Consider the following 20466-nt stretch of genomic DNA (forward strand, 5'->3'; position numbering starts at 1 on the left):
GCTCAGAGATCCACTCGGTCAACTTAAACGCTGCACAATGGTGTCGCTCTTTACAACATCAGACACAAGGGTAATTGATATGATTAGAAAGGCATACAGTCATCATAACATCGTAATACACATCATACACCCGCCATATTGCTAAATCTACACGATTTTTCATATCAACAGAAAAATATACCAGGATAACCTGGCTTCTCTCGAGATATGAACTGATTTAAATATGTTTTTAGTACAGTAATGGATCTTGAGAGAGGAAATGTCATTGCTGGCTATGCAGGCCTCAATGAGCCATCAGTTTTCAACAAAAATATCTTAATTTATATTCCGAAGATGAACGAAGGTCTTACGGGTGTGGAACGGCATGAGGGTGAGTAATAAATGACAGAATTGTCATTTTTGGGTGAACTAACCCTTTTCAAGGAGAAAATACTCAGCAATGGTGCCGACTTATGAATTTGCACATAAAGCATATTAAAAACACATATAAACAACATTAAAAACTTATTTTTTACCACAGGGGGTCTACAAAATAAGTGGTTAACATTAATTCAAGCAATCCTGACTACTGTAAATTACATGCACTATTTTTAACCAGCTGTGTTTTTCGAAAAGGATAAACTGCTAAATAAATAAATACGTTGCTATTAACAAAACAAGTGCTTAATTTACTGGATAGAACAAGAATTTCAACATTGGAGATATCACAAAAAACTAGAGGTGTGCCCCTTTAAATCAAGCCCCGCCTCCGCATATTAACCCCTCCCAGTTTTATGTATCAAGTCCGCGCTGATCACGTGATCGGGGAAGGGGGAGTATGTGAACTGTATCCTGAGTTGCAGTCCTGTGCCTGCATTCCTCTCATCTAGGATTTGCTTGAAAGGAGAAAAAAAATCATAAATAATAACAGACGCAGATTGGAATACGGCGGTAAAGCATCTGTTTTCAATCAGGACTAACCTTTTAAAGGACGTGATATCCCTGGATGATCGCCGAACTGGATCTTTTTTGCTTTACGTGAAGCGTCTATATAAAGGGCATACAAATGAGAGGAAAAGTAAATAGATACGTCGTTTTTAATTCGCGTTAAACAGGAAAACAAGATGGCTGATAAGCGATAACAAGGGCCAAACGATATCGTCTCCTTTAAGAGCAACAAAGGTATCTGGCTTTAATACATGAATATTTCAGGCGAGTTAGCTTCGTCAAAATAAAATACATGACATTAGGCACTAAAAATGAATGCAATCCGTCTCTGGTAAGTGCGACCAGGTAAACACCAGGCGAAACATGGACAGGGATCGCGTTATGGATCATTCTATAATGTTCAACCAACACAGATAGCGAGAGAATAGCTTTAAAATCGCTGCTCTTTAGGGTTTAATGCTACGAGAGCATGTTGGCATGCGAGTATACGCGTCAATTGTTTGTTCATTCAAAGTCGCGTCACGGCAATAGATAAATGGTGTTTCTAGCTTTACCGTATAGTTGTAGGGGACAGAAATCATATCGATATAGTGTTAAACGAGCAGCACAGAGGCTCAGGTCTACTTTTTTAATAATTCCAGCAGGGCAAATGTCATGTGCCCAGAGCACAAATCAAATGCGTGATCGACTGCTTCAGTAAATGCGTACGAAAGGACGTTTTCAGGGCTTCAAGAACTTGTGGCGTCACCCTTTTCCTGTTTTAAATCTAGCAAATGACTATATGCTTCCGATGATTAGACATTTTCACATGGATTTAACTGATCTTATCCTGAGTGACATTGGACTTTAGACGATATCGTAGCCTTTAACTAGCAGTTTAGTTGTCTTTCAGCGGATAGTCAGGCATCTGTCAGTTAACGTTAGGATTTTAACGTAACGTACGCGACGTCTCGTGTTTGAATTGGTTGCCATAATTAAAGATACATAACTTACTTTTTATATTTAATTCACACTTCTACTCAGTCATCGATTCTTCGTTATCGTTTTTAACGATAAATGATATCATTTACGGGGTATTTGAAGAATAATAACCTATTTACAGGTAAAGAAACAACAATTTGTTATATATCGGTTGGATATTTCTTTTTAAAAAATAACGGTCATTCATTCTGAAGGGAGAAAGCTTAACAATCAAAGATGAAAATTAATGTGCCAATATTTGGATCACAAAACAACTTTAAATAAATTAAATCACTATTATTATTGTGATAATAAATATCCATGATGCATTTTATGTTTTATTTGCTTAATTTAGTTATTCGTATGTCAAAAAAATAATTAAAATCGCTTATAAAGTTCGTAAAAATAGCAACCATAGTCATTTTTCATATTAGGATAATTTTAAATTGTCGCTTTTTCTAAATTATAGTTTAGTCAAATAAACATTTGCCTTAAAAAAAAAAAAAAAAAAAAAAAAACACTGGACGTCAGATTCCTTCATTCACGCCCGACTGTGGTATTTGATTGCTGACTAACTTTGCCAGAAGCAGAAACGCTCCCTTGGCATATTTTGGGTCTTTATCAACAGCTGTTTCTCTGGGGCTTCTGTGCTTGTATGGTCTTCATCAACTGCCCTAACATCTGGATATACATGAAGGAGTAGCGAGAATGAGCGAAACGTTGTTAGGACGGTGCTAGAACTTGATGTTTTCCTTCCACGAGCGGAACGACTCAAAACTGGATGTCTGATCAAATGGCTGAGATGGCTGAGAGCTGGCGGAACTGCTTTGAGGAGGAACTCATATGTCCCATTTGTTTGCATGTGTTCGTGGAGCCTGTGCAGCTGCCGTGCAAACACAACTTCTGCCGGGGCTGCATCAGCGAGGCCTGGGCCAAAGACACGGCCAACGTGCGCTGCCCGGAGTGCAACCACGCGTACAACCAGAAACCAAACCTGGAGAAAAACATCAAACTCAATAATATTGTGGAAAAATTTAACGCGCTGAACGTCGAAAAAGCGCCGGCCGTTCTGCATTGCATTCTGTGCAGGCGAGGGCCTCCTCTTCAAGCGCAGAAAGTGTGTCTTCGTTGTAATGCACCATGTTGCCAGTCTCACATCCAGACGCATCTCCAGCAGCCCTGTCCAGCTCCTGGACATATACTGGTGGCTGCTGAGGAGGTCCGGGCCTGGAGCTGCCCGCACCATGACGAATACAGACTGTATCACTGCGATGTGGAACAGGTGGCGGTCTGCCAGTACTGCTGCTTCTCCAGATGTGCGCCGAACCATGGCCATGCGGTGCGCGACGTGGAAGTACGACGCAATGACATCAGGGTGAGTGCTTTGCTCCGAAATTCTCAGTAGGGGTGTAACTAGACTCCGCCTGCATTAGGACTGAGCCCATAGTCCATTTTAGACATCTGAGGTATACTATGGACTGTAACTCAGGACCTGAAATGGAATTGGTATATTACCCATTATGAACTTTGCTAACATGTAATAAATAATTAAATAGTTGGTTCTCAAAATGAAACAGTAGTTGCAACATCGATACCAATTATTAAAATGAAAGAATGTAGAGCTAATGGATGTTGATTGGATGGAGGCAGCAGATGATGGAACGCAAGCTTGCAGTTGATTGCAAGAAAGGGGCGGAGTTTACGCAAATTGGAGAAGTCTGTCCTTTCCTTATGACATTTTCATTAAATAACATGCATGGATGAATTATTCACATCAGATCATCAGGATGCATGTCGAAAAGAGAAGAATTTATATTTCATGCCAACTTTAAAGGGTTAGTTCACCCAAAAATGAAAATTCTGTCATTTATTACTCACCCTCATGCTGTTCCACACCCGTAAGACCTTCGTTCATCTTTGGAACGTAAATTAAGATATTTTTGTTGAAATCTGATGGCTAAGTGAGGCCTGCATAGCCAGCAATGACATTTCCTCTCTCAAGATCCATTAATGTACTAAAACATATTTAAATCAGTTCATGTGAGTACAGTGGTTCAATATTAATATTATAAAGCAACGAGAATATTTTTGGAGCGCCAAAAAACAAACAAAATAACGACTTGTTTAGTGATGGCCGATTTCAAAACAGGAAGAGTCGGACCACAAATGAATTGCTGTATCGAATGTGCTGTTCGGAGTGCCAAAGTCACGTGATTTCAGCCGTTGGCAGTTTAACACGCGATCCAAATCATGATTCGATACACTGATTCATTTGTGCTCCGATGCTTCCTGAAGCCGTGTTTTGAAATCGGCCATCACTAAATAAGTCGTTATTTTGTTTCACCAAAAATATTCTCGTCGCTTTATAATTTTAATATTGAACAAATGTACTCACATGAACTGATTTAAATATGTTTTTAGTACATTAATGGATCTTGAGAAAGGAAGTGTCATTGCTCCCTATGCAGGCCTCACGGAGCCATCGGATTTCAACTAAAATATCTTAATTTGTGTTCCGAAGATTAACAAAGGTCTTAACGGGTGTAGAATGGCATGAGGGTAAGTAATGACAGAATTTTCATTTTTGGGTGAACTAATCCTTTAACATATACATGAAATCAAAATTGACGTTTTTTGGCTTTTAGAATGAATCTGTTAGGCTTAATATTATCTATTGACCTCATTCCTGACTAGCCTACTGCGTTTTGAGTTATTGGTGGCACTTCCGGTTTGGGGAACTTCCATTTAAAAACACTGAAATCATAAGGTTGCCCTATAAATAAAGCTTATCAGTCAGTTTGACTGAATGAGCTTTCAGTTTTTCTTTCATGTTTTATTTTCAGACATCATGAGAATAACGTAAGGTTTGTATTTCAACGTGATATATTATAACAAGAATATCTATGGCAAGAGCTCTTTTCATTTGCTCCTTTTTATTCTTGTGATTATTTACCGCTGTAATAGTATGAAAAAGGACATATACTGCACATTTGTGGTCTGTTCTCTCTATATAATTTACAATGTATCCCATTAATAATTCACTGGAATGAACGAAGAATCTCTCGTTTTTCTCCTCAAAGCCTCACGTCTCTTTCCAGGGTTGTTTTCATAAGTAAATACAATTTATTATCTGTAAAAATGATGGAAATAACTTTGAAATAGTATCACGCAGTGCTGAAGTTCATGAAAAATGTTTTATTAAGGCAGCGTATTACATAATACAGATATATATATCACTATAGTTATATTTAACCTGTCCATTATTGCTGTGGAAAGAATCGAGCTTTTTCATGGCCTGTTGAAAGTACCTAGTTGATGCTTTTACATCGTCCTTATGTCCTTTTAAATGATTAGTCCACTTTTAAATAAACTTTTCCTGATAATTTACTCACCCCCATGTCATCTTTCGTCAGTCGAAAAGAAATTAATGTTTTTGATGAAAACATTCCAGGATTTTTCTCCATATAGTGGATTTCAATGGCTACCAACAGGTTGAAGGTCAAAATTACAGTTTCAGTGCAGTTTCCAAAGAGCTTTAAACGATACCAGATGAGTAATAAGGGTCTTATCTATCAAAACAATCAGTCATTTTTGAAAAAAATACAACCGTTTATGCTTTATAAACTCAAAATATCGCCTTGAACGTACTTCCCATTTCCGCATTCTTCAAAAAGCTTGCGCTGTATGTTTTACGCCTTCCCTTATGTAACGAACGCAGCGCCAGTTTCGTTTTTTTCCATAAATAGAACTATTGCCACTTCATGCTGACTTTAATGAAATTTGCTAACTAACATTTGCCAACTAACATTATTTACGCTGTAGTTAAAGCTGCAGTCTGCGATTTTTGGGTTAATAAACAGAACTGCACGTGTCTTGCGGAAGAACATTGTAGCCGGAGCTACTTTTCTCCATGTATGTCTATGGCGAGTTTATCACTTAACGTGATACTCTGCAGCGGGTCCTACCAGTCTGGTCTGAAATAGTCTGAATATAAACACTTATTATAAGTGTACCATAATGATTCAGGGTAAGACTTAAACACGGTTTGGAAAATGGATTCATGTTGTACATTCTCATTATATAATTTTTGTAAATTTTGAACACACAAAAAAGTTACGGACTGCAGCTTTAACTGTAATGCAATGGTTAAGCTCTGAGGAACAAAATGTAGCCTAATCATAGCAAAAACCTTAATTAGACATATTCAAAGTAATTAGGACATGAAAAGACTGAACTTTGTTCCTAATCAGTTTTATTTTTTCATTTTTCATCATGAATGAACCTATTAGATAGGGAGGTGAACAAGAGTAAACTTCCTTTCAAAGGCAGAAGCTATCACTTCCTCTTGAATCATTAGTTCTGTGCTGGAACATGAGTATATACTTAGATAGTTCTGTCATATCCTGAATTTCTGTGGCCTGCCAGCTGAATGTTAACACCGGTATAATGAGACTGTCAACACTCTTCAGATTCAGAAATATCAGGTCTTCTGCTTTTTTAAGTTAATAGTGAATAATTGCCCCAAAGCCAGTCAGGAGAAGTGTGAAAATCTAGCTTTAGTGTCACCTGTAATGTTCAGTAGCTTTATTGTTCAATATCAGGGCACCTAAAAATCTTTGGTTATATCTGTTCCATCAGTTTATCAACCTAAAATAAACACTTTATTATTTAAGTACTTTATTATCTAAAATCTCATTTTAAAGGTAAGTCATGTATTTATGTCTCCAAAGAGGTTTATTTTCAGTGATTTGAAATATGCACTGCATGATAAATTCCACCCACACATTTTCTTCTTTCCTGTTAGATTCATTGCCAAATTTGCAGAAAGAAATGAAGAGCTTATCCATAAAACAGGTTTTACAGAGTAGCACTTCAAAGAGGAATACTTGTCTTGTTTAATTTATAGATGAGACTGTTTACATAGACTTGTCATCTTAAAAAGTTTTTATATGTAAACAAGAAGCTCTTGAATATTGGAAAACCAAATATCTGATAATCATATACTAGCAAATACTTACAGTAGGGTCCAAAAGTCCACACTGAATATAAGTGTTTACTTAAATTGATGTAAATGGAAAAATATTTCAGATTTCTAAGTCACTAATCAAATAAGTAAGCGTGTGACATTTATTATGGGACTCAGATGTTCTTCTTCCATTGAAGCTCAAGATGCTCTTTTGGATCATCTCAAATCATGATCTTCTGATTTCACACACACTTCATGCAGCTTGAGTGAGGAAGTCTCTGGAGTCGGCATGAATCGGAAGTGGCGATAGCCTTTTCTTCCCTATTGTGATGTATATCTGAGTAAAATGCTTCTCAAACAAGAAAGAAATCTAGGATGGGACTTGATTTTTTTTTTCTTTCGGGAATTTATTGGACCGTTGGATGGATATGGTTTGCAATTGGTGTGATCTGGATAAACCATTTATAATAAACACTAGGGCTGGATATCAATTGAATTTTATCGATTCTGATTCTGCTTAGAATCCTAGTTTTGATTCTAATAAGGTGAAAAAAATCAAACATTTAGATATTATACATTTATTATGTGTCTTTTTGAAAAACATTCTGTTGCAGCTGAATAACTAATAGACTAATATAAATTTCAAACATTATATGGTTAAAGACAAGTAAAGAGTCAAAATAAGAACAAACAAATAATTTATTAATTTATAATAAATTAATCACAAATAAATTATAATAAATGTATTTATTTATTAGTATTTATTAAATAAATAAATACAACTGAACAAATTTCAGGTACCAAAATTGAAATCAAATGTAAAATAACACTACATAGTTTTCTTTTCATAAATAAAATATAGATTAATCCTCATTAAAGTCACTAAAGATATTCAATCAAGATCAGTGAATGATTTTCTTTTGTTATTTGGTTAACATTAATGACAGGCAGTACATGTTTATTAGGCTGCGGTCACTTTAAGACAGAACGTACGGATCCAAAACACTGTTAATCCTCAATGATGAAATACATGACTAGAAAAATAGTCATCAGGTGCATTTGAAATGGTTTAACTATTCATCTTGTAATGAATGTCATTTCATTTCTACTTTCTGAGTATGAATTATCATATGCAGTAAAAGACAACAATACTCAAGCACTGTAAAAGGTTTTGCCACAAACTCAACTGACTGGCTTCTCTTCTGTATGATTTCAAACAGTCTCTTCAGACCTTACTGTACATTATTTATGAGCTTCTACAACTTTTGACCTCATAACTGAACTATATATATATATGAACTATATACTATATATATATATATATTTGTTTTCAGTATATTATATAATATATATATATATTATTTATATATAATATATATATATATATATATATATATATATATATATATATATATATATATATATATATAAATAATATATATAATATATAATATACTGAAAACAAATATATATATATAAATAGTTTTCTCTTAGTCTTAAGTGCAGACAGTAAGTGCAACCATAATCAAAGTACTCATTCAAGCACAGAGACCAAATTTTCCTTCAAGCATGATACAGGGCTAAGACATGTTTACAACTACACAGCCCAGCCTAAGATAGCTTTCATATTGGGCAATATATGCATATCAGGGAGCCGCTTTCAAAAAAAGGGGGTATTGAAATCCCATTTGAATGCACACTCGTGTTTGCCGTGATCAAGCATAATCGGTGTATAGGGCTGCGGCGGTGCTGAGCTAATAGATCATTCATTTGTCAGAAGCTTGGGCTCTGTTGTGCAACGAATCTTCTGCCATAGTCTTGTCAGTCATCTTGTCACTTACTCTTATCATGTGATCAGTGAACTCTGATTCCTGCTGCACTACAAATGGGATGGGATTGAAGTGACCGTTATCCAACTAAATTAAATGTTTATTTCCTTTAAAAGCAAAATGACAGTGGAGGCGTAATGTAAACTTAGCGGTGGCATATTTTATCCTACGTTCATCCTCACACTCTGTCATTGCTATTTCGCGAGACAGCTTTTCACCTCGACGAGAAATCTCATCACATTTTAATCTTGTGGCACTTCAGATGTGTGCAGCAATCAAAACAGTGCACAAGTTCTCTTTTATGTCTTCTTGCATTTAAATGGTTTAGAATCACAATAAAATGTGAACAGAGGAATCATAAAGCTGAATTGAAATGGAATTTCTTGGAAATTTGGAACCGGTTCTAAAATGGAACTGGTTCTCGATACCAACCTTAATAAATACTGCAATATCCCATTAAAAAAAAAAGAATGGTCCATTTTGATTTCATGGTGACTTTAAAGCAAAAGAGAGAGCGAGAGAGAGAGAACGAAGATTAAGACAGAATTTGTGTTCAATTTTCAGTTAAACTTTTCACTGAAAATGTTATGCTGCTGATAATGGGGAAATGTCAAGACATCTATCCATTTTTATTTCCAGCATTTATTTTTCTCGATTCTCAAAGCTACTTATTAAAAGCTCTTTTACCTATCAATTAACCTGATGGATATGCTAATGAGAAAATTAGCTGGGACATTCTGCAGTGTAGGAGTGAAAAAACACGCTGTTCCTTCAGCTGCCTCCCAAAGAATAATGAACTGTTGTGAGTTGAGCTGCTGCTGCTGGACTTGGCAGAGATGACTTCTGGATGCGTGGAGGAATGCTTTTTAGATGGCCAATGTGTCATGGCTCCTAAAGCAGCCAAGTGTCTGTAAAAGGAGGGGGAAAGAGAGGGAGGAAATGGACGCAAGGCCTGCTCTACCCACAGCTGCTGTTGAAAGACACACACATCCCTCTGTTCTTTCTTTCGCAAGTGCATAAATTTAGAGAGTGTGACTCAAGTGGTCCCACAATAAAACTGCCTGGCCTTCTTTGCTCCCTCGCCTCTTGTTTAGGAATAGGACGTGGGTTCTCGGCAGACACAGGAAGGGAGTGACCTCAGTTCCCTCTCTGCTCCGTTCCCAATAATCCGCCTCCTGTTTGCAGGGATGACATCATGGGAGATCCAATGGAGGATCACCCTACTATCTCTTTTTCTCCTTTTTATGCTGGTTAATATGACTGCTTGAGACTAGTTTACTCTTTTGGATGGCCCATTGACATTCACGCTTCATAGAATAACTTCCATCATTAACTGCGTTTTTAAATATAGGACCCAAGCGGTGAGGAATTATAGACATGTGGCTCAGTCCACATTTGACCATTTTCTGCAAATTAGTCATGCTTTCAGTTAGACCGGATCATTCGAAATGTAATTGCCCTCCAGATTTTGCTCTAGAAAGACTTGAAAATTGATTGTGGTGTCACTGAATAATTTGAGAGGCCATTCTTATCACACCGATGCACGCAGGCAAGTCCTGACAGCGTTATACGACTCTTGCAGTTGGCCTTGAGAAACGTTCAGTACAGTCAGATGACTTCAGATGTTTGGAATCACATCCTTATTATTGTGAAAGTGGTGAATACGATTCACTGTTTGCACCATGACTCGTAGGTTCTGCATAGGATCACATAACTACATAATCACTTAGAGCTTAACAGGAAGGTGTTCTGGAATGAACTACAAAAGCAAATGGAGAAATTCTTGTATGAAAATAAGGAAGTAGTAAGCAAGCTTGCCTTATCAGCTAAGCATGTTGCCGGCAATGTCCTTTGTGGACAAAGCTGCCGCAGATGAATGCACGATGTGATTATGTGGAAGCCATTTGTACTGTAATGTGGTGCTTTGCTTTGCTTTATCACAATGTGTGCCATGCCATTTTCCATTGTTATCATGCCTCTGCCAAGATAAACAGATCTCTTTGGTTTTTTTTCATATTAGATAACCTGTACAGATTTAACAAACAGAGTAAGAGAATTCTGTTTATGCAGCAAAGTAACTTCCGTCCAACTTTCATGTTTGTTTTAAAGGCACAATATGTAAGATTTTTAGATTAAAATATCCAAAAAACACTAGAACAATGCTATATATATTTTGTTGACTTGTGTACTTACATTATCCCAAACGTTTCCAACAATGTTTAAATCCAGAGAAATCAGCAATTTAAACCAGGACACGAACCGTGTCATTTCGTCGCCTGTCAAACGACATCCTGGAAATCGCAGGGTACATCATGATATGATACATGGCTCGCAGTAGGGCTGGGTGATATGGCCAAAAAGTCGTATCTCAGTATTTTTTGGCTAAATGGCAATGTACAGTATATATTTAGTTATTTTTCTTAATCTGTATTTACCTTTTTAAAAATCAAAATTTTAGGGCAATCAAACGATTAATCGCATACAAAATAAAAGTTTGAGTTTGCATAATATATGTGTGAGTAATGTGTGTAAACAATATGTATATATAAATACACACAAATTAATATATGTTTAAGAGAAATATGTTATTTATGTACAAAAAAATGTATTTATATATAATATAAATTATATAAAAATATAAATAAATGCATATACTTGTAAATATTTCTCAAATATATACATGGATGTGTTTGTATTTATATATACATAACAATTACACACAGTACACCCACATATATTAGGCAAACTCAAACTTTTATTTTGTATGCGATTAATCGTGATTAATCGTTTGACAGCCCTACAAAATTCAACATCCTGTTTAATGTTGTCCTACAAACAGTGTTTATATTGAAAGTTATTAATACAAATATAGTAAATTTAACCGTGTAGTCTGGCACACTAATAGACCTACAGTATGTGCAAAAAAGAGAAAGTTACTTTACATTTTAACATTTTAACATTACAATCTAAAAATAAAAATAATGCTTTTTACAGCAGAAGTTAAATTTACTAGACTAGTCTGTGCTTTTGTTTTTATTTTAATTTTTAATTAGCTATATATTATATATATATATAGTCATAAAAATACACTTACTTGTACTTTAAAATTGTACATATGGCACATTTATTGTTCAACACACATTTTATCGAAATGTATATTTTAGTCAGAATTATGGCGATCCCATTCTATTGAGCTCCATATGTTTGGCGTGAATGCGCCAATAGGTCTACGTGTTAACTATATCTTAATCTTTTGAGTTATTTTTAAAGCTCTTAATATTGAGCATGTCTCATGTTTAAGCCAAATTGTATTATGCAGCAAAACTCTGCGACGTCCACCGCTTTTTTTCAGATGTGCTCTTATAAAACTACTGTATATTGATATAAACGGTATCGCCTCATTCCGTATCGTATATTAAAAATATATCGTACAAACTCAATATACCGCCCAAACCTAGCTCACAATAACGATAATATCACGATACAGCGATTTTGTATAAGTGCATCCAGACTTTGAACTTAAACGTGGCTGAGGCATCTATTATTTTACTCACATTGCTGTCTGCCATCCTGTTAAAAACCTCTTTTTCTTACTCTTGTTAACTTATGTTCACGTTTCCTTCATTCATGCATTGAGTGCCGCCATGACGTAGCGACGCTAAGAGCAGGGAAATCTATTTAAAGCACCTTATTTTATTAATTAAAATATCAATATTTGGTGCCAGCATACTATTCTCGTATCGCACAGAGAAAGACGATGATATATCGCCATATTTTTATTTTTGTCCCACCTCTGTTATATAGCTCAACACAGTCTATTGTTGTGAATCGCTTGTTTTCTTGATTTTTATCACAAGTACCATGTTTTTACCATGCCTCATTGGCAACATTATTTTGTCAAGTGGCTAACATATCATAATCGGAGAGAGCTTTTTCCATTGCACAATACATTATTAAATTATTTGCATGTCATTTAGCAACACGAGTCATTATTAACATGACATTCTAATATCAATCTAGATTACTGTAAAGTGCTCTGCTAGACTCCAGCAGCTCTCGGCCCACCCTGCTTCATTCCACAGTGACGTTAATAAAACTTAAACTCAACAATGAACATGATTTCGGTCCTAGTCCATCGGATTGCTTTCCATCAGCTGTGGAGGTGAAGACGAGAACACTCCCATGATTCCCCACTCATTCATGGCGTCATCAAGCTACGCCTTTGTTTCGAATAAGCGACCTCTAGTGGCGAAAATTACATATTGTGCCTTTAACTACATGTTGTTGTATTGTTGTAACTACAACCAATGGTAATGATACTGAAGTACACAATTACTTTATTTTGAAATAGAGTTGCTGGATCATGAAAACTTTCTCATCAGTTAGTGATTCAAATGTTAATTCAGTATTGCCAGGTACACTGCACAATTTTAGCCCTGATTTTCACTCGCTGACAGTTTTGTGGAATTCGCCGACAAAATGCCAGAATTCGGAGGCAAATCAGTGCTTGTTCTTGTAAATGACAAACGTGCAGTATGTATGATCAAAGATGCGATCTGAAAGAAGCGCTGATGTGTCGCCAATACCCGTGAAATATTTAGCATGCTAAATATCTGGACCTGTCTGCGACTCAGAGTCATGCAGTGTGAAATGTGCTTTGACTGGAAATGACTTCAGTAACAACCTACAGCCAATGAAAGTGCAAGATACAGGGCAAGGGAAAGTTCATGGAGGGGATTCATAGACCTGCAACAACATCAGCAAGCATGACTTCTGCAAGCAACCATTCTCTCCTTCGTATTCTTCATTTTTTTCTTTTTCTTTTTCTTTTTCACTGCAAATCGGCGGACAGACAACTTGAATCACAAGTTTCTTGCATGCATAATTTTAACAGGAAGAAATCCAGTCTCATGCACGATTTTTATGTTATTTCCTGTATCAATTCTTGCACGTGTTTGCTTGTGAAATGTAGTTTGTACCAGCGGTTCGGTGAATCTTCCTATTGAAATGTTGTGTCATGTGCGTCCCCCTGTTGCCGATTTTTCGTATAATGTGTGCACAACAGCAACTAGTGGTTGTGTGATCCGACAACCCTAAAAAATGTGCGGCATACCTGGCATAACCGCAGTGAGTCCATTCCATGAAGGATTCTTGGGGGGGTGTTTTTTTTTTTTTTTTTAATGATTCATTAAAATGAAATGTTATTTATTTTGTTGTGGTGCTGCTTAATCACTGTACAAGAAACGCTGGTGTAATCTTACAGAGCTCATCTAAAAGTAAGGTTTAGAGATGCTTTATACATAGAGTAATCAATCTCAGGATGAACATTTACAGTTGTGTCAGCAATTACAAATAAGCTTTTAGATACATTCACTTATATCCAGTTTGAATCCATCCTCAGTTACAAGAGCCTCTCTACTGAGATAATTTAGGTCATATATATTAAGGTCACTCAGAAGACATTGAATAACTATGCATAGTTGGTAGTTACATTTCTCTTTCAGGAGGTCAATCTAAATATCTAAATATGATATCAGATGATTTAGTTTCTATTCAGAACCTTTTTAGGGGTCACATTTAAAAATACAGGACACGTCTTAATACGTTTTTCAAACTCTGTTTTGTGTGGTTGATTTTTATTCTTTTCTACCAATAAACATTAAAGGTGCCCTAGAATCAAAAATTGAATTTACCTTGGCATAGTTGAATAACAAGAGTTCAGTACATGGAAAAGACATACATTGAGTTTCAAACTCCATTGCTTCCTCCTTCTTATGTAAATGTCATTTGTTTAAAAGACCTCCGGAAAACAGGCGAATCTCAATTAATATGTACGCCGCCCCCAGTATTTGCATATGCCAGCTCATGTTCAAGGCATTACACAAGGACAGCCAGTATTAACGTCTGGAGCTGCACAGGTGAATCATCAGACTAGGTAAGCAAGCAATGAAAACAGCGAAAATGGCAGATGGAGCAATAATAACTGACGTGATCCATGATATCATGATATTTTTAGTGATATTTGTAAATTGTCTTTCTAAATGTTTCGTTAGCATGTTGCTAATGTACTGTTAAATGTGGTTAAAGTTACCATCCTTTATTACTGTATTCATGGAGACGAGAGCCGTCGCTATTTTCATTTTTAAACACTTGCAGTCTGTATAATTCATAAACACAACTTCATTATTTATAAATCTCTCCAACAATGTAGCATTAGCCATTAGCCACGGAGCACTATCAAACTCATTCAGAATCAAATGTAAACATCCAAATAAATACTATACTCACATGATCAGATGCATGCATGCAGCATGCATGACGAACATCTTGTAAAGATCCATTTGAGGCTTATATTAGCTGTGTGAACTTTGTTTATGCACTGTATGACTGCACTTATAGTCGAGAGCTTGGGGGGCAGGGAGCGGGAGATTTAAAGGGGCCGCAGCCTGAATCGGTGCATAGCTAATGATGCCCCAAAATAGGCAGCTAAAAAAATTAATTAAAAAAAATCTACGGGGTATTTTGAGCTGAAACTTCACAGACACATTCAGGGGACACCTTAGACTTGTATTACATCTTGTGAAAGAACGTTCTACGGCACCTTTAAATCATCAAAACTACATAGAAATAAGTTATAGAAAAATAACAGAACTATGCCAGAATGGGTTGCAAGCAAATTCTGTTGTTACTCATAAGGCACCAGCAAGCTAGTTGATAAATTCATATATTCATATATAATTCATATATATATCTTGATGGTTCAGTGGTCGTAGTCAATGATGAATGCAGTCAACACAACACAGACACACACAATATGTATAAAAATGATAAAATGGACTGAGATTAATTACTTCCTGCCATGCTGTTAAAGGAGTCTAAATGATGCTGTCACAATTTTAAGGAATGTAAATTTTATATGTACTCATTCTTTAGCTACTTTTCATGATATATTAGATAATAGTTTATGAATCATAGCTACCCTAGTGAATAAAAAACTAAAATGTAAATGAAATACATTTATTTTGTGCTAAGTATACATTTACATATTTATGTACTTAATAAAAATACCCTGCAATTGTACTTTTGGTAAACTAAACTGGGATACTTAAAGTCTGCTAAATTGGAACAACTAATTTTGTACTTAACACACTTTCCCCTGGTTTCACAGACAAGTCTTAAGCTAGTCCTAGACTAAAATGCATGTTTGAGCTGTTTTAACTGAAAGCAACTTGCACTGACTGATATTAAAATATGTCAGTGCCATTGTTTTGTCTCGAGATGCACACAAGTAATGTTTTTTTCAAGGGTATGTTTATAAAAGCTACTTAAATGCCCTAATTGAAATAAAGCGTAATCCTGGTTTAGCCTAAGCCCTGTCTGTAAAACCGGCCCTGTAATTGTGCAGAAGTAGTGCTGAGGTCCAACTAAAGATATAGCCTGCTTAAGTATATTTGATTGTGCTAAAATAGAACTATTGCAAGTATACTTTAGGTACACTTTAAATATCTTGCATTTAATAGTGATTCTAAAACGCTCTTTAGGCATAATATTAAGAAATGTGCATTGTGCAATAAAGAAATACTCCAAATCAAGTTTAATTATAATTTTATATCAGTAACTAAGTGATATGTCAATAAATATGTTAATGGATTTGAAGTATACTTAGTATGAAATAAATGTATTTTTGATATAGGTTTTTTTTTTTTTTTTTTACTAGGGTAAATACTATATTCCTTACAGCACACAAAGGAACATGCCATATCTGAATGTGTTTGTACTGACCTCTCTTTGAACGGATCTGTACTGCTCTCCGTTTAATGAAATCATGCAACATTCATTAGAAAATTGTCAAAGTTTTTCATCTGTGGTTATAAATGAATACCGTCAAGTGCATGTGAGTTTTTTCCATTTACAAGTGAACTATAAGTTATCTTCACTATGCATTCAGAGCAGTGTGCTGTTCACACATTTCACATTTAACTGCCAGGATGCCTGACCTTTTGTCTTTGCTGTGAATGTATGTAGGTTGTTTTGAGTCACTTACAAACTGCAGAAATAAATCAACTCCTATCCAGTATTTAGCTTTGAAATTCACACACGCCCCTCACACTACCCCACAAAAACCAGATTATTTCTGTCTCAGTCTGAGCTTGCATCTTTTTTCACCTTAAAGCTTAAAAAAGCCATCAACAAGCCTATCATCAGGCTTTGCGTATCTGCAATCAAATGGCTTACATTTATCACAGACAGTTAATTGTCTGTAGAAGTTAGTAGATTCTTTAGATGCTACCTTCCGTGCTCCGAATCAAAAGAGATTGACAGATCGTATCTGCACATCTGCGCGTTTTGAAACGAGAAGCGCTCGCGCAGATGTATAGCACACTGATACATTCATCTGTACACCCACAATTGTAACAAATTAAAAACCTTAAATATTTTTTGATTGCTGATAAGCTAAATGGCACCAAGAGTGCAGTAATTTTCTGCAACTTCCTGCTGGCGTCTTGCGTGAAGCTTTGGCCATTGTTGAGCTGAAGATGTACAGTTTCCTGTGCTCATAACTGTGTGTAATCAGTGACTAAGTGTGATACCACTGCTCGAAATGCTAGTCTGTAAGACCTAGGCTGTGGTACACTCATCTGTTTAAAAACTATTGATTTGTTCCAGAATGTAGTGAGCTGTTTTGCTGTCTGCTGCCTACATAGACTGCTGGCTTTAATGACAGCCTGCTAACTGAAAAGAAACGCTCTACATGGGCAGCAGCTCCGCTCAACACACAAACAGAGCTTCCCGCACAAAGCTCAGGAGAGATCAAATTACAGTTGACGTTGAATTTGGCATTAACATACTTCTAAGCAGATGAAGTGATGCACTAATTAGCACAGAAATACATAACTTTGTTTTATCAGTACATGATTAAGTTGAATTAATTAACAATAAACATTAATAAAAATTTTGCATGCTTTGTCCACCATCTTGGGTTTGTTCAGAGCGTGTTCACAATGCATTATGAGATTAAAGGGTTAGTTCACCCAAAAATGAAATTTTAGTCATTAATTACTCACCTTCATGTCATCCCACACCCTTCCTTTAACAAAACAAAAATAACAACTTTATTCAACTATTTCTTCTCTACCCTGTCAGTCTCCAAGCTGTTGATGTATTAAACACATTGCAGAGCTTCTGTGTTCTACATCAGAAAGTCGTTATTTTTGGTTTGATTTTGCACACAAAAAGAATTCTCGTTGCTTCATAACACTAAGGTTGAACCACTGTAGTCACGCTGACTATTTTAACAATGTCTTTACTGCTTCTCTGAAGTTCAGAAGTTGCAATGACGTTGCTGCCTATGTGTTGTTCAAAAACCCTCAGATTTCATCAAAAATATCTTAATTTGTGTTCTGAAGATGAACGAAGGTCTTACAGGTTTGGAATGATATGAGTGTAATTAATGACAGAAATTAAATTTTTGGGTGAACTAACCCTTTAAAGCATCCTTTGCAGAGAAGATAATGTTTTTTTTTTTTTCCCCAGTAAAACTTAGTGTTCATTTATTTAACTAACATCTGAGATAGTTTTTCTCCTGAGATTTTAACTGTAATATGTTCACAGTTCACGGTTCTCTGATGTCAGTTAATGGTCACAGGACATGCAGGTTAAATAAATAAAATATTAGTTTTTATTTTAAAATTATTTATTTATAGTATAAGGATGCATGATATGGTCACAAAAAATATTTGTTTTGCCTCGTATAGCGATTTGAACTATGATAGATTAACATTAATTCTCAAAAGAAAATGTCTTATATTGCTTCTGATGAAACATCAGGCAAAAAGAATGTTATTTTTGATATTATAACTCTAATTATAAGAAAAAAAGTAATAAATTACTATTGTAACACACTTTTGCTTGAAAATACAAATGAATATTGTTAATTAAAATATATATAAACATTTCTACAAGTTACAATACTATTAGCCTTAAATTCTTCAAATGTTAAACAATCCAGCTTTTATTTTAGTGGAAAACCGCAGAGAGGCCTGTGAAATCTGTTTAGTTTAGAACAGATTTAAAAAACACTTTTTATTACAAATTTACTAAAATACTGCAAACTTATATCAACAAAAATGTTGGACATGCGAATGTGAAAGTAAAGCAGCATTTTCTGTGAATTGAGCTTCTCTGAGACACTGAAAACACTGGATCATGAGCTGCTAGTGAGAACTTTGCAATTTGATAATCGCACTAAGCCCTATTGCAATTTAAATTTTATTTTGATTAATTGTGCATCCCTATTTATTTATTTTAATTTCACATTTTTAGGATTTATTTAATTATTAGCTTTTCATCAACTTACAAACCTCAGGGTGTTCCCTTACAAAACTTAACAGGTTCAGTATATAGTATATCAGTATATAGTGATACAGCAAGTTCTCTGATTGGTGGATCTCACTTCATAATTGTGGGTAATGTAGTACTTCATTGTTATTTGGCATTTAAACTTTATTTTTTTTTTTTATAAATAAAGGTCTTGTGAGCTCATGGCATGTCTGTAAGGAGAAAATGAATACGATTTTTACTTTTACCGGACCGTTGCGCTGTATCTGTGTCCATGGTGACCAGTGAGTGCTGTTAACTGTTGACTGTAGAGATGTTGTATGTTTGGCATCCATGCAGGGGTTTGCAGGAGCCCAGTTGCTTTAGGCCCCAAGAATGCTTCTCCTCTCATGTGACCTATAGATCCTGCAGCGGTCTCGTGCACATCTCACTATGCAGGGATAACATGACAATCTGTCACTGACACTGAAAGAAGCCCGTGCAAACAAAGGGAGAGATAGCGAGCAAAATGAGAGCCTGAGACGGCCTTGCCCCCTCTCGCTCTGCTTCAAATTTCCACACTTATTAATGCGCACACTCGTGCATGCACAATGTGCGTTATTGTTGTCATGACAGCTGAATTCTCCCTTTGCAATCGGCCTTTTGAATGTTGCATGGACGTTTGTGTGATTAAACGACTAAATTGGCTTGTTATTCAGCATCCTCTGGACTTTGGTGTGGTGAGGTACAGTGTTCTTCTCGTGGGCATGTGAAACCGAGTATAAAGGGGATTATAAAAGCTTCAGCACACTGTCAGGCTTTGATTTGGCTGGGGGATGGGGGAGCTTTGGGGTTAGTGGCTTCCTCTGAATCCAATTTAAAACCTGTCCAGACACCTAATAGCAGGCAGAATCACACAGCAAACGTGATTCTGATGAATTAGTCTCATTGCCGACATGTTTTGTTTCACTCATTTACTGAAATAAGATTTTTTTTTGGGATGTTATAGAGAGGGCCTGTGGGATGTTTGGGGTTGTATTTTGGAGTAGATGGAGAAGAATGCATGGCTTTTGTTGCTTGACTTTAAAATTAAAAATATTTTGGTAACACTTTACAACAAGGTCCTATTAGATTACTTTAGTTGCATTAATTAAAATTTAGCTAACAATGAGCACATTAGTTAATACAAATGCAACTGTTCATTGTTAGTTCAGGTCCATTAAATAATACTAACAGATGCAACTTTTGATTTGAATAATGTTTTAGTAAATGTTGTAATTACCATGAACTAGGTGGGTGATATGACCATATTCTTATTTCATATTATGAGAAATTTTATTTCACGATAACAATATATATATCACTATATATTTTTGCGTTGTTTCATCTAATTTCTGTTATTAAAAATAAGAAAAAAGAAGCAAATTACAAACAATAGGACAAATACAATATAACAAAAATATGAAT

General features: G+C 35.6%; 1 protein-coding gene across 1 annotated transcript in view; it reads left to right on the forward strand.

Annotated features, from left to right (window-relative positions):
* Positions 1 to 802: 802 nt before the first annotated feature.
* The window catches only part of trim8a (tripartite motif containing 8a), a 29338-nt gene continuing 9674 nt past the window's right edge, over positions 803 to 20466 (forward strand). Inside the window, exon 1 of the mRNA XM_067385736.1 lies at positions 803 to 3262. Within this exon, the coding sequence (XP_067241837.1) occupies positions 2669 to 3262 (594 nt within the window). The 5' untranslated portion in view covers positions 803 to 2668. The remainder of the gene's footprint in view (positions 3263 to 20466) is intronic.

This window comes from Chanodichthys erythropterus, chromosome 5 (genome assembly GCF_024489055.1).
Source record: "Chanodichthys erythropterus isolate Z2021 chromosome 5, ASM2448905v1, whole genome shotgun sequence".
Taxonomy (NCBI): Eukaryota; Metazoa; Chordata; class Actinopteri; order Cypriniformes; family Xenocyprididae; genus Chanodichthys; species Chanodichthys erythropterus.